This window comes from Elgaria multicarinata, chromosome 4, assembly GCF_023053635.1.
Source record: "Elgaria multicarinata webbii isolate HBS135686 ecotype San Diego chromosome 4, rElgMul1.1.pri, whole genome shotgun sequence".
Classification (NCBI taxonomy): domain Eukaryota; kingdom Metazoa; phylum Chordata; class Lepidosauria; order Squamata; family Anguidae; genus Elgaria; species Elgaria multicarinata.
Genome location: NC_086174.1, coordinates 91,884,395 through 91,899,966, shown reverse-complemented (window position 1 = coordinate 91,899,966; position 15,572 = coordinate 91,884,395). Strand labels below are relative to the sequence as shown.

Here is a 15,572-nt window from a genome sequence, read left to right as displayed (position 1 = left end):
CCAAGCAAGCTACTCCCTTTTGCCATTGAAAGGCGAGGGATTTCCAGCCTCTACTGCTGGCAATAAGCATTCACAATCAGAGAAAAGGGATTTTTTGCTGCCCATGCTGTGGAAGCCATTTCTTCAGGTGCAAAGCAGTGAGCTTAGGGTTGTTGATTCACACATCAGCCATAACCCTATTTCGTTAGGCATGCCTAAACCATTATTTCATTAGGATTAGGTGCACCCATATCTGCATAGGATTGGGATGGTAATCTTCATTCCCCAGATATTACATCAGGGAGTATCCATATATTTATCTCATAGGAAGCTGCCTTATACTGATTCAGACCATTGGTCCATCTAGTCTAGCCCAATATTGTCAACACTGACAGGCAGCGGCTCTCCAAGGTTTCAGGTGAAAGTTTTCCAGCACCACCTGGAGATTGAACCTTCTATGTGCAAAGCATGTGCTCTGTCCACTGAGCTATGGCCCCTGTCCCCAAACCCCAGGATTTGGTGCACTGCAAAACATGTTTAAAGGCTTCTGATTTGGTAACAAATTCCCAGTAGTGAATATAAGCATAATGCTTTATCATTGACATATACTGAGCTATATATATATATATTTAATTCTTTGGTACTGAAGATTGACCCCGGCACAGCTGCTTCTTGTTGCTTTCCTTTTCTGCTGTACAGGGTCTGGCAGTTTTGCAGTTCATCAGCTTTTCAGGCGGCAGGACAAATGTTGATGCTCACAGCACCACTGACCAAAGCTGCCTTGCTGAAACTTACTGGCCTTTCATCAATCATAAAGTTACGGATGCATCCAGTGAAGGAATTTCGTGTGGTTAGGCTGAATGTCAGGAGAGATTCTGCAGAGAGGTTAAAAACACACATATAACCATAAGTTGCACAAAAATGAGATTAAAATATCTACATGCAATGGTGCTTCTTAGAGTTGGCTTAACAAAATGGGGCACAACTGTGTCCTAGAATATGACTTGTTTTAAATGCACTTATTGCCTTTGCCCAACTTTGATTTCTAGCAGGTTTTAAAAATTACCTGCTGAATGACTCTTAAAGAAATCTTCAGTAAAAGTTTTAAAAATCATCATTGAATCTTTCTGATTCAACATTCAAACATATTTTTTTTTACAACTACAACAATAATAGATGGTGGGTTGTATCCAGGAAACTGCATAAGGAAAGGGGGTGCTATTTCCTCCCCCTGGGAGTTTCCTGAGTCCTGCAACCCCACCCCCACAACCCTCCTCTAGGCCTTACTCACATGCACATGGAGGGTGGTGGGTAAGGGAGCTATGAAGAGAGGAGTAACTGAACCACGGCAAGGAGCTACCAAGATACTCAATTATTAGCGGCTTTCTTAATTGACTTTCAGGGGGCATAGAAATAGTATTACGAGAAATTTAATGTTCTTGACCATTACTGCAGCACAGGTTTACAGTTTACTCTGTTACATTAAAACAACGTTTCTGCACTTCTGCATAGAAGGAAGTTCCATGTTCTGTAGTCGGTGTGTACAAAAGTATTACTTGAGAAGGAGATTAATGCTTCAACAAAATAAATGAATATAGAATTACACAAAATGTGGAAATTTGCTAAATAAATATGATTTTTACTTTACAGAAGAAAAAATCTTTAAAATAATAAACTATGGTCATTGTTGGAAATAAGGTAGCAAAATGATGACAACTCTTACCCGGTACTCCCCCAACAAACACAGGCTCCCTGTGGTCAATTGATCTTGGATTTAATGGTCCTACGACATGATTCACTTCAGAATCTACATCCAGCTGCACCACATTGGCATCTCTAATAACTGTCATGCAAAGCAAACAACAATGTTATGAACCACTGGTAAACGTTCTGCTTCTATTACTTATGGAGTATACATTATTTCATAAATACAGTTTTGAAAGGACCAGAATATCCTAAATAGGTAGGCTCCTACCCTGTATCCTGGACCTACTCTCCAACAGCTGATATTTATTTGTTTGTTTACAATATTTGCATATCACTCCTTATCCAAAGATTTTAGAGTGGTGAACAAATAGAGTAAAAGAATAAAAACAAAAAACACCATTAAAAAGTGTTTTCAAAGAACAAGGTTCAGATAAAACTGCAGCGGGTCATTTAGGAAAAGCTTCTTGGAGCAATAACACTTTCAGGAGGCACTAAAAGAAATGCAACGTTGGCACCTGCCTGACCTCCAAAGGCAGGGAATTCCATATAAAGCCGCACACACACACACACACACTGAAGGCTCTGGTAGACTTCAATCGGATCATAGGGCCACCAGGAATGTGCCCTCAGATGACCTCAGTGACTGGGCAGGTTGATAAGAGAGGAAGCACTCACAGCATCATCAGGATACTCCAGAGAGCATAATTCCAGGAGCCAATGGCAGTCATACTAGCATGCTACAGCTCAATGGTAGAGCACTTTGCTTTGTTGTGGAAGGCTTCAATTCAAGGGCGGGGACAACTTGTGGCTCTCCAAATGTTTTGGCCAACAACTCCCATGATCTCTCACCATTGGCTATGAGAGTTGTAGGCCAAAATATCTGGAAGGTCACAAGCTGCCCATCCCTGCTCCCGTTAGAAGATTCTAGGTAGCAGAGCTGGGAAAGGCTCTGCTATCTGCCAGTCAGAACAGATACTATGAAACTAAATAGACCATAACTATAGACTGCATCAATACCACTTATAATTGGTGTATTCCAACAGATACATCATAGTGTCTATCACTAAGACACATCTCTCTCTCTCATACACACACCTAGACTACTTGTCACATTCATAAATCCTTGACCCAACAGCGCAAACACAAAAACACAGCTTGCATACACATTTCACACACATCAGGATGCAAGTAGCAGCCAATGGGCTGGAGCATGGAAGCACACAATGTTGTGTGCCATTTAGGATGGGTGGTGATGGTTAACTGCATGGTTGCAATTTTCAGCAGAAGCCACACACTTAATGAGTGTGTATTTCCAGCAGTGGTTTATTGGTCTAGTGTGCAGGATGGTTTAAGCACACTTCAGTTCTACTACTCTTTTGCTAGAATTCATAGCTTAGTGTTTGCACCACAGAATCTCAGGGTCTGAACATTGCCTGATTTGTCCACATGCCTGGCCTTATTTAGACTAAGAGAAAGGGAGGATCGGGTATCACCATTATTAGCACAGCTTCTGGGGTTTACTCACCTGCAATTCTGTGCCATCTGCCATCACAAAGATTCTGTTTTGGTGTAACTGAAGTTGAAAAGTCTTTGATTCCATTGTTCAGCTTCACAATAACCTAGTAAAACCATTTAATTCACATTTAGAAGCTTAATTTTGCCTGCAAATATCTGATTATCTTAAAAAAAAGCAGCAGTATAAATCACACCTTTTTTTTTTTACTGTCTCAGAATAGGCTATCAGGATATTATACTGGAGGCATAAGGACTATTGTACTTTCTCACTTAGTACCTAATGATTAGGATGCAATCCTATATGCACTTTTACCTGCAAACAAGTCCCCTTGAATTCAATGGGATTTAGTTCTGAGTAGACATGTTAAGGACTACACTTTTAATACTCAGACCATGTTTTGTTGCACTACAATCCAAAGGAACATATAAGCATAAGAGGTCATTAGGAAATGTGGAGTTAGAATGGTGGGAACATTGCGAATGAAGAACGTGTACTATCATTATCTATCTTGAGAGTGTTCAGTAGCCTCCAATGTCTTTTGGAACGTTTAATGTTTTTGTTTAGATGTTTCAGTATGGCTATTAGATCCCCCCCTCCATAATCTTAATTTCATTGGAGCCAACAAACTATTTAAGTTCATCTTGCTGCACTGCTTAAACCTATGTTCTGGACTAGATCTACACTACTGCTTTACTGTGGTATTGAAGTGCACTGGTAACTGTCGGGGCACAATCCACATTCTGTATACCACTTTCAAAGTGGTTTCCCCCCTGCTTTTTATTCCACATTCGTAATGATTTGACACAAGGTATAGATCTGGCCCTGCAAGGGGAAACTGTACATAAAGGGGAAAGTCAGTTAATGAATATTGAATGCACATTGAATGCACTTTGGTTTCAAAGTTAATTGTAATACATTTGGGCGGAGCAATCCTAATCCCCAGATCTGCTGGCTAGGAGTGGGTTAGGAGGGAATGGAGAAGTGCTCTGCTGGTACAGTGCGTGGGGGAAGCTCTGCCCACCTAAGCAGCCCAGTTTTGCCCCTGGAAAGCTCCTTGGATGGAAAACTACAGCTAGCTGTGATCGGCTGCAGGCAAAATGGGATGTTCTGTTGAGAATCCATACGTCGTACTGAGGCCGCTTCCATGCGGCCCCAGTGCACCCTGAAAACGATCGTGTAGCTTGCCTGTAAAAGAGACGAGGAAGAGGCGTCCTTGCCGCCGCCACCCACCTCCCTCCTCGCCTGCTGGCTCGGAGAGCTCGGCAGAAGAAGGCGGGGTGGAGAGCTTCTTCCGCTCTCCACCCCGCCTTCTTCCGCCGAGCTCTGCTCGCCGACCGGCGAGGAGGGAGGTGGGTGGTGGTGGCGTCAGCGCCGCCGGCAAGGACACCTCTTCCTCGTCTCTTTTACAGGCAAGCTACACGATCGTTTTCGGGGTGCACTGGGGCTGCATGTAAGCGGCCTCAGTACGACGTGTGGATTCCCCCCTGGAGTGAGGAAGGGTCTTGGGATGAAGTGGAAGATCTGCAGCTTTGTTTTTCTCCAGCACCATTTAGGATTATCTATTCACCTGCAGTACCCTCCCTGCCCCATCCTAAAAGCACTACTCTGCACTCAGGGACTTCCTGAGTTTTTGACTAAGGTAGGATTTGAACCAGAAGTCCCAGGTTATACTCTTAGCTACTACAGTATAGAAGCATCACCATAGGGTAAAATCCAATTGAGCGCTTATGCCTCTGCCAATTATCTTCTGCCCTGCCAATTCCCTTCCGCAATTTGTGAGTCCGCTGGTCGGCCACTGCGTGAAAAGAGTGCTGGACTAGTTGAAAACTGGGTCTGATAATGCATGGCTCTTTTTACATTCTTATGATCCATGGCTTACGCAAGGGAGATTTAGCACTTCCTAGGGGAAGCCCGGCAATGAGCAGAAATGCTCATTTCTGGAAGGAGGCAGGTCGGTGGAGCCCCCCATATGTGAGCTCCGCTGACCTGTTGCCATGTTGCTGACCAAATTGCTGTTGTGAAAGCAGTGAAGGAGGTTGTGCAATGGAATTGGCAGGACTGAAGAGATAATCTTCAGGGGGATAATCCCTGACTGGGGGATAATCCAATGAGAAGTGCCCCACTGCATTCTGCCCATAAACTTTAGCTCAAATATTTGCATATATTTTAATATATATAAAACCAATTAATTTTCAGAACCACTCAGCACTGTACAGTACAAAAAGTATGAGCTTTTGCCCACCCAAAAATCTGATTTTGTTTGTTCTTCAGTCTCTGGCTTTTTTCTCACTTCCCCACATATTATTCAAGAACCCTTACACAAACACTGCCACACACAGAGGTCTGAGTAGAGCTCTGATAGTTTGAATGCATGCTATAAATAAATGATCAATTGATCTGCAAGTGAAAAAACGTTACCTAATCTGTAGCAGTGTACAGTGTAGCCCATTTGTAGCAGTTATACATCTTTAATGCTTTCATAAGGCAGCAGCACCAAGATGTCAACATCCTTTTCCTTCATCTTGACACGCAACATTTTTATTGATGCTATAACTGAAGTGTTCTGATGTTATGCTGACAGTTGACTCTTTCTGTACTTTAAACTGAAGGACTACAATTGGGGTATATTTTGCCTTTTCTAGTTAGGTGGAGTTATTTATTTCAGAAACTAGAACCTGTTTATATTAAGAGTGAGTTGGTTTGTACACAAATGCACATGACAAAAAGAGAGTAGGGTATTCCATTTGGAAAAGCATTCATAGATAAATGTGAAGGGAATTGTTAGTCCTTCCTCATACCTGTCCTTGTTTCATGTGCATGTTCAGGAACTCTCCGTTTACACTGTGTGCGTGCATTAGGATTCCCGAACTGCTTCGAGGACGGATTTCAAAAATAACTTCAAATTTTAGACCCAAACTGAAGGATTCATCTGCAAGGGGAAATCAAGACAAATCATCACAGACTGTTCTTTTTGTCCCAAGGTTAATTGTGTAGTTACCCATCTGCTACAGGACATGAAGATCTAACTATGGCTTCCAATTCTGGATATATCTTAATTTTTCTCATCTTGGAAGTATTTTATTATTTTGTAACCCCCAAGGAATGACTATTTTTAGGAGTCATACTCTGCAATGTTGACTTTGAATATTTTGCCTTAATTTTGCTTTGTATATAGTAGAAGAATCTCAGTCACCATTTGAACAATGTGCTGGTTTTGTGAGATAGTGTGTTTTAACACTTAACAACAAAATTCAAAAACATTTTAAAGCTGTGATGATATATTCAATTCCTTGGGAGTAAGCCCCATTAAACTCAATGGAACTTAGCTTTGAGCATAGAGGTAACGTTTCTGGGCATTTTGAGGTGGGTTTTTTTACTCCAGAAATATTGAAAATTTTGGAAAAATAGAAAAATAAGCAACACTTTTTTTTTTAGCGCTTTTTACTGATCTAAAGTCACTTTGTTACTTTAAGACAGCCTTTTCCAACCTGGTACCCTCCAGATATTTTGGACTTCAGCTCCCATTGGCCTCAGGAAGCATGGCCAAAGGTCAGGCATGCTGGGCACTGTAGTCCAAAACATCTGGAGGACACCAGGTTGGGGAAGGCTGCTTTAGGAACATAAAGCAGCCCTTGTATTCCTAAAGTTATTTTATATATAGCTTAGTTTGCTCATAAAATTATCCTTATATTTAATTTTTAAAAGTAAACTCAGTAAATTTGTAATTATTGTCTGCATAGATTAAAACTACATTACATGACTGCAACAGCATCAGAAACACAGGACTCTATAGACAAAAACCCAAACTGTCAAAATGCACAATGGTGATTCTACTCACATGTTATCTATCAGTAAAATATACTTTAGATCAATAATTTTAATAAGGAACGAAAGAAATAACAATGCTGGAAATCTTATAGAGAGGATTAAAAAACATTTTCCTCCTTGGCTTAGTTATTTCAGGACATTTTACATCTCTAGTCTTTCTATAAATATATTCTTATTACATCGTTTTTCTAAATCATTTTGGGGTGAGTAAAGTTTGGGTAACAATATACAAATACTTTGTCTTAAAATCTAAAAGGAAATATTTCATAACCCAAAGTTGTTCAAGTTTTTGCTATTTTTGTGTGTGGAACAAAATAAAAACCACTCCCCCCCCCCAATTTTTCCAGCTTTATTCCGGGCCTTCATATTTCTTGTTCTCAGTAGACATTTGTTAGATTTCATTGTTAAATAAACTGATCCTTCCATTTGCTGTATAAATGTAGTGATATTTGTGGTGACATTCACAGTTCCTCTGCCAGAGCATTATTATTATTATTATTATTATTTATTTATATAGCACCATCAATGTACATGGTGCTGTACAGATAACACAGTAAATAGCAAGACCCTGCCACATAGGCTTACAATCTAATAAGTTGTAGTAAACAATAAAGAGGGAAGGAGAATGCAAACAGGCACAGGGAAGTGTAAACAGGCACCGGTAGGGAGAAGCTAACAGTATAGAGTCAGAACAAACTCAATATTTGAAGGCTATAGGGAAAAGAAAAGTTTTGAGCTGAGTCTTAAAAGCAGTGATTGAGTTTGTAGTTCTCAAGTGTTCTGGAAGAGCGTTCCAGGCGTAAGGGGCAGCAGAAGAAAAAGGACGAAGCCGAGTAAGGGAAGTGGAGGTCCTAGGGCAGGTGAGAAGCATGGTATCAGAGGAGCGGAGAGCACGAGCGGGGCGATAGTGTGAGATGAGAGAGGAGAGATAGGCAGGAGCTAGACCGTGAAGAGCTTTGAAGGTCAGCAGGAGAAGTTTATATGGCATTGTGCTAATTGCTGGACCTGATCTGGGAATTACTATAGCAATAGTGCTGTCACTGCTATGGTGACAAGGATCTCTGCTGCCAATGCAATAGAGTATGTAGAGCAGGTGAAGGGATGCTTAGAACAAATTATTCCACTGTGTGCCAATAAGATAGCAGGAAACCCAGCATAATTTTAAAATAAATGTTTGAAAATCAATTCAGTTATCTCTTCTTGCTTCACTAACAGACAATTGATGTGAATACAGACATCACTCTGATGGAACAGTCATAAAAACAGTCAATGACTAGTGACATGTTACCAAGAATAATGTATCCTCCTTCTGATGAAAAATATGTTCCTTCTTCTGATGGTCCTTCAAAACAAGGAGTTACACTAAATGTCTGTGAAGGAGAAGTGACTGGCCTTCCATTAAGCTGTAAACTGCCGAGACAACCGCTAAAACTGTAGACTGAGTTAATCTGAGAAAACAAAATGGAGATTAAGTAAAATGGCTGCATAAGGGAAAGAGAAATCCTTTGGTCTTTCTATATGATTTGGGTGTACAATTGTTTATAAATCCTATGGACACAGCCCACCATTTTCAGTAAAGAAATGGAAAGCCGAGAAGGATGGAGGTTCTCATGCTGTGCTTGGTTCTTGGCGTTAAGTCACAGCACCCTAAATTATCTTCTAATCATAGAGTTGGAGAAGCCTTGTAGCTCAAACTTCTGTTTGATATAGGAAATCCAGAGCTAGAACATTCCCAGACCTTCAAGGCTTGTAGTGAGGTATTTATGCTCATTTCTTCAGGAGGTCCAGGGTCTACTACTGACCATCAGAAACTTAGCAATCAGAAACTACCAACAGATTCACATCCAGGATATATTCTCAATTGCAAAACAAATGCAGAGCTTAGTAATTTTTTTCTTTCTGTTGGTTACTATGCAGTTAGCATGAGGAAAAGGCTATAAATATTCTCTCAATCTCAGAGAAGCTTTTGTAAAAGACTCACAGTGCGATTCTATGTGGGAATCTACACTGATGTTATTCTAACGTTTTGAATGGGTTACTGTGACGCACAGCGTCACGTGACCCTGGGTCTCCAACGTTGCAAATGAGTTGTACTTACAGGTTCTATTTCTTAGTTCCAGCGTGGCTACAGATTCATGTGCCTCGTCCTACCGGTAATTTTCCTCTCCCTTTCTCAGAGCTGCTTGGTTTGCTCCGCCCACTTCCTGTTCTCCTTCCTTCGCCCCGTTTGCTATCTTATCTGCTACAGCAGATAAATCACACCAGCGTTACACTGTGCAATCACTGACAATTGCATGCAAAGGACTCAGAAGTTTTCCACCTTAGAATCTGCTTTGATTGTGAAGTAGTCCCATGCATCCAGCCTTAATTGTGCTCCTTTTGCAAAAGGTTCGCCCGAGCCGCTGCTGTGGGCGCAGGAGTAGGATTTTAAACAAATGCTTACATCTGCGTAAGCTTTATAGATAAAGACACCAAAATTGGCACAGTAATTCAAATACCAAATTTGAATGAAATTGGGTCATCGGTTGATTTTTTAATGATTTTTTTTTAACATTTCCCCCCTCTTTGCAAAGGAGCTGAGGAGTGCTCAAAGGATCGCTGTAGCTCCGTGCAGGAAAATTAACAAGGGTCCAAAGTCCAAAACTCATGACCAGCGGGGCTGCTGCAGACCGAGCCCTGCTTAGCTTCAGCAAAGTGGCTGGCTCCTATGCATTCAGGCAATTCCCTGGGATTTATATTAAGATGTTTTGGGAGGAGGTTTGTGTGTGCTTATGACTATTGCCCTGCCCTGCTCTGCTCTGCTGGCTAGGAATGAGGCAGGCAGTGGGCAGAGCAAATCCAGCAGCTCTCACAGAAGAGGGAGAACAACGGAAGGATGGAACCATGTGCCCTGAAGTTCCGTTGCAGCGAAACGTAAGTCACGCTAGTGTGTCCCGTGATACAGAGAACCATGTTAGAAAGGGACACTAGCAACGTTATAAGACTAGTGTAGATCTGGCCTATGCACTCCTACTTAGAAATGATTCCCAGTGAATTCAGTGGGCCTCACGATGCAATCCTATGCAAACTACCTGAGAGTAACTGCTATTGAGCATACATGCATAGGATTGTGTGGTCAGGATTGTCACTCTGTGCCTTAGCTTTATATGAAACATTTGGTAAAACACCCAACAGCATGCTGACCTTCAGTTTATCTCTTTAGTTTTTTTGTGGGGGGTATAGTTAGCTTCTTAATAAATATATGTATTCGTGCTTTATTGTGGAAAATATACTTTTACCTGGATATTTTTGGCAGCTTTTCCTGGTGCTACACCCCCTATATAAAAAGGACTATCAACACGCCATGTATTATCAAATGAGGAAAGTCTCTCTTCTAGTACTCGGAGACCATCAATTACCAAGCGGCCAGTATTTTTCTCCCGAACAAACATTACCTAGAAAACAACAGCAACAACACACACACAGAGGCTGAAAAACATATAAATGTATTGCATAACAATTTTTTTAGAAAAGATTGTTGGATTTACTTTGCAACTCTGATAATTGTGGTATGACTTAACAGGTATGAGAGCCATATTGTTCATCATCATTATTAAGTCTACTATTTTATTGTAATAAACCTCAGATTTTTTTTTTTTTGAACAGCAGTTTTCTAAAGCATGCCATGGTTTGCACCTGCTGCCTCTAACTTACATTGTGCCATTGGTCATCATTGTACTTCTCCTGAGTTCTAATTCTTAATTTTCGGTGGCCGCTATTAAAAATAAAAATCAGTCGGCCATGGGCAATAAAAAGCGCCATGAAATTCTCCTCCTCTTGATCAGAGACATAGAAGATCATCCCATGGGATGAATGAGTCTTTAGCATAATGGAGAACTGAGATCTGTCAAAATAACAACAAAAAACATTTTAATGTGTGAATAGAAATCAGTGCACAACAGCCCTCTACAAAGTGAAGGAAAAAATGTATACAGGATATAGAGAAAAACACTTGTGCAATGTCAAAAATCCCTCTAGTTAGCTTACTTCCCCCCAATTATGGAATGATCTCCCCAACGAGGCCTGCCTGGCGCCGACATTGCTATCTTTTCGGCGCCAGATCAAACTTTTCTCTTTTCCCAGACATTTGCAAGATGTGATGATCTTCACCAATCCCGGATCTGTTTTTAGGTTTGGCTGACAGTTTAGGGCTGTTTATATTGTTTATAGTTGTTTTTAGATGTATATTTTTGTGTATGCTGCATAGTTTTATGGTTTTAAATTTTGTATATTGTTTTTAATTGTTCAAATCTTATGTAAACCTCCCAGAAAGCTTCAGCTACAGTACAGAAATGTAATAATAATAATAACAATAATAACAATAAGTATTAAAAAATCACACTTGTTTTATTAGCTCACTGTACCTTACATTGAAATCCTTTGGTAAGTAATCAAATTCTTGCCGGCTATTTGCTGTTCCTCCAAACAGGTACATATGTTCAGTTGCTTTGGGGCTGTTGGACAAGTGACAGTGTGGATCCCGCTGAACTCTCAGTTCTTGATCTGTTTTGTCTATGCTTGATGGAAACTGTGACGGTCCTTCATTGTCTTGTCCAATCTTCATACAAAGGAAATCAAAAATTAAATCGTTGCTGCGGAATTGGCACTATTTCCATTTCCCCTACTTTTCTGTCTGTACATTCTGTTTCAGTACAGGTGGGGCAGGGCTAAACTTCACTGCAGTACTGATTGGACAGACCAGCTGTGAGTTACACCAAAACTGCACATGCTGATGGTAAAACAAGTCTAGATGTCAGTTATATTGGTTTTAGAAAATGAAAATCTCCTCCTAAAATATGTAACTATTGCTCCTTGGTACTGTCTTCAAATGACACCTTTCAATAAAAATATCTTAGGGCTATACTAGAAGTGAATGCAGCAGACCCATTTTTTTAAATACAGGGGAGAAGACGTAAAAAGTTCAGTGCATGTGTCCTATTTGCACCTTACCTGAGATGCTTTTCTTCTCAGACAAACTTCTAGAACAGAAATTGGCTCAGACATTCAGAAGCCCTTGGAAAGAGAGACTATGGGAAATAATTGTTGGGTGTCATCGGAAGGGTCCACGTCCCCTCACCCATTGTTGCCTTTGCTTTTAAAATCAGACCCCAGCAACGCTGTATTTAAGGGTGGAGCAGAACCGAGTTGAAACAGGCCTTCAGGCCTCACATCAAATGTTTCTTCACAATTTTGGGAGAAAACTTCCTTGACCCACAGTAAAAATATGTAGGGGGTCAAGGAAACATGCTCCACTCCAGTTCCAGCACTGAGGGGTATAACCAGGATTACCCCTGGAGCTTTGGAATACTGATAGTATTCTTAATATAATGACATGTGATTATTTTCTTACATGTCTGGTATATTTGGTAGATCTACTAGGTAGAGCCAGTGTGGTGTAATGGTTAGAGTGTTGGTGGAAGCAGGGAGATCCTGGTTTTAGGCCTTTGCGAGACCTAAGTGAAAATCTGGGGGAGAGGAAGGGAGACCTCGCGTTATGAATAACGCAAGATCTCACCCTTGTTTACATGCGAGATGCGATAAGCTCAAGAAGAGAGCCGTCGTGCCTGCCATTTTTTAAAAAAACTTTTAAAGGGCCAGCTGCGCACGAGAGGACGAGTGGCAAGGTAAGTGGTTTTTGTGTGTGTGTTTCTTTAAACTTGATTTCCCTGCTCCCCTCACCCTAGCCCTCATGGGTGCATTGCTCCTGGCTCCAGGCAAGTAATCGTGTGGAGCTGGGAAAAGCTGCGGAAATGGGCCACACGCTTGCAGACCGCGGGAAAAAGCGGGGCCAAAGGGTAGGCCTATATCCCGGGGCCAGGGAGGGTTGATCCCTGCCTGCGCCCGGGATCCCCTGTGCGTCATCTGGACGCACAGGGATGATCCCGGGTATCACCCTGGGATATAGGCTGGTCTAGCAAAGGCCTTAGTCCCCACTTAGCCATGAAAGCTCACTGGGTGGATTTGGGCCAGTCACAGATGCTCAGCCCAGCCTATCTCACAGGGTTGTTGTTGTGAGGATATAATGGAGAGGAGGAGGATTATGTATGCCACCTTGGGTTCCTTGGAGGAAAAAAGGTGGTATATAAATACAATAAATAATAAATAAATAATATATATTATCCTTTAATGGAATTACAACTTTTCTTGCTCTATACATGTAATATAAATAAAAAACAACACATCCTACACTCAGAAGAAGGTTCCATTGAGCTCAATGGGGCTTCCTCCCAGGTAAATGCCTCTAAAGCAGGGATCCTCAGACCCAAATCTGGCCTACCTGGGATGCTCAACCAGCCAGCTGGGGTTAGCCAGAAGGCCATGCTCCTTTTTCTCCAAACACCAATTGGTGGTTTCTCCGCTTTTGTGCAGTTTCCCCCCATTTTAAAGTCTAAAATGCCAAAAAGACTTAGGGCATGTCTACACAGGACTTTTATCCTGAGGTTGTCCCTTGGTTGTCCCTGTGCGTCCACATGATCCTGGGGGCAACCAGGGACAACCCCTCCATTTCCCCGGGACAACTGGTTCCCCAGTTATCCTGATTTTTCCCACTGTCCCAGCAGTGTCCTGAGACCACAGGAGGTGTGGGCACCTGTCCTGCCTAGTGCCCGCTTACTCATGAGTAAGCATGACACCAGAAACAGGCATGGAGCCATGCAGCTCCATTCCCATCAGGGGAGGGGATGGCAGCAATTTCACCACCCCTGCGATGGCAGGGAGGGGGTTTGGGGGGCGATTTTTTGGGAAAAGTTTTTCCCCCTTACTTTACGTTGGAGCAGGGCCTCGGTCTTGTGTGACCCGCTGCTTCCTCCCCCCCGCCCCAATGGCGACTGCAACATACTGCTTCCTTCCCGGACATTGTGCGCTGCATGTGAATCCAGGGGTTTAGTTACTGGCAGAGCGTTAAGCTAAATCATGCTGTTATTTTTGCTCCGCCCCTTTTGCCTTTGGCTCCACCCACCACTGAAATGTGGCTGTTAAGAGCTTCTCCAAATAGAATTTCGCCTTGGGCTGAAAGAGGTTCAACAGCCCTGTTCTAAAGCTTAGGCAGGATCTACACTACCCCTTTATAATGGTTTATAACAGTTGGGGCCCATGACACATTTCATATACCGTTTTCAAACTGCTTTCAAAGTGTTATATCATGCTTAGTGTAGATCTGGCCTTAGTTAAAGTTCTTTAGGAGCTGTAAAATTTCATGGATGCCTACCTTAAATATCTAACAAATATCTTTGAGAGAACCTACATGGTATTGTCCACTTTTGAAAGGCATGTTCATAGGTAAAAGAGGGATGATGCTCAAGTATCTGGGCATAGTATTTACTATAGCTTGATTAATCCAGAGCGTAAATGGTGTGATGGTTAAATCACTGTAATAAAAAAAAATCCCTTATGGGGACAAATTTCAATTTGCCTAAGGCTGATTCAGAATATCAGGGGCAGTAAGCTTCAGTCCAGAGGCAGTAAGCCTATGTGCACCAGTTGCTGGGGAACATGGGTGGTAGGGTGCTGTTGCACCTGTATCCTACTTGTGGGTCCTTGGTCAACAGCTGGTTGGCCATTGTGTGAACAGAGTGCTGGACTAGATGGACCCTTGGTCTGATCCAGCATGGCTCTTCTTATCTTCTTATGACTTATCTCTTATGAGAGAAGAGTTCTACAAGAGATTTTTTGAGAATGAGGGCAGTGCTCAAACAGGAAGACTTTGAACCCACACAACATGGACCAAAAGAAGTATGCTATTTGTTAGTTTTAACTAATTTTAACAGTGAGGTGTAGGGATTAGAGTGTGGGACTGGGACTCAGGAGATCTGGGTTCTAGACCCCATTCAGCCATGAAGCTCACTGAGTGACCTTGGGCCAGTCACTCACAGGGTTGTTGTGAGTATAGAATGGAGAGGAGGAGAAGGAGAATAATATACACCACCTTGGGCTCCTAGGAGGAAACGCCGGGATATAAATGTAACAAACACATAAATAAATAAAACGTTTCAGTAGCTAAACAAGATGCGGATGCTAACTTCTTTCTTGTAGCTTCCTTTGGATTTGGAGGAATTTTTTCTTTTCTTATGGAAAAGGGCAGCTGGAGGAGATTCAACAGGACATCCATAAAGGGACGCTTGGACTTTCTCAGGGTATCGCTGGAAGTCTTCCACCTCAACATCTCGATCCAATCTATTTTAAAAACAAAGTGCAATGTAGCCGTGAAATTATTATTTTCTATGTAGATTTTTTTTCCTTTAAGAAAACACCTAATTTCTACTTCTTCTTTTTTAAAAAAATGCCTTGTCTATGAGATCTCCATGTGAATGCAACTGATCCATGGGAACACGGAGCCCTTTGCCTTTCCACTGCTAAGAAGACAAAGATTTTGCTGCATGCACTGCTGAGCACTGCTGGTCATGGCCTGTATGTTTGTTTTTATACATTTCAAACTTAGTGTTGTTATTTTGACTGAGAATGGAAACATAATTGGAGAAATAATCCATATCAAATTTCAGTCACA

At 41.7% G+C, this 15,572-nt stretch overlaps 1 protein-coding gene across 1 annotated transcript in view; it reads right to left on the bottom strand.

Annotated features, from left to right (window-relative positions):
- Positions 1 to 607: 607 nt before the first annotated feature.
- LAMA4 (laminin subunit alpha 4) overlaps positions 608 to 15,572 on the bottom strand; it is a 102,262-nt gene continuing 87,297 nt past the window's right edge. The window contains exons 30-38 of the mRNA XM_063124767.1: positions 15,088 to 15,241; positions 11,434 to 11,627; positions 10,724 to 10,913; positions 10,309 to 10,464; positions 8,319 to 8,478; positions 6,001 to 6,131; positions 3,212 to 3,305; positions 1,703 to 1,822; positions 608 to 854 (exon numbers count right to left, since the gene is read on the bottom strand). Of these exons, the coding sequence (XP_062980837.1) occupies positions 709 to 854; positions 1,703 to 1,822; positions 3,212 to 3,305; positions 6,001 to 6,131; positions 8,319 to 8,478; positions 10,309 to 10,464; positions 10,724 to 10,913; positions 11,434 to 11,627; positions 15,088 to 15,241 (1,345 nt within the window). The 3' untranslated portion in view covers positions 608 to 708. The remainder of the gene's footprint in view (positions 855 to 1,702; positions 1,823 to 3,211; positions 3,306 to 6,000; positions 6,132 to 8,318; positions 8,479 to 10,308; positions 10,465 to 10,723; positions 10,914 to 11,433; positions 11,628 to 15,087; positions 15,242 to 15,572) is intronic.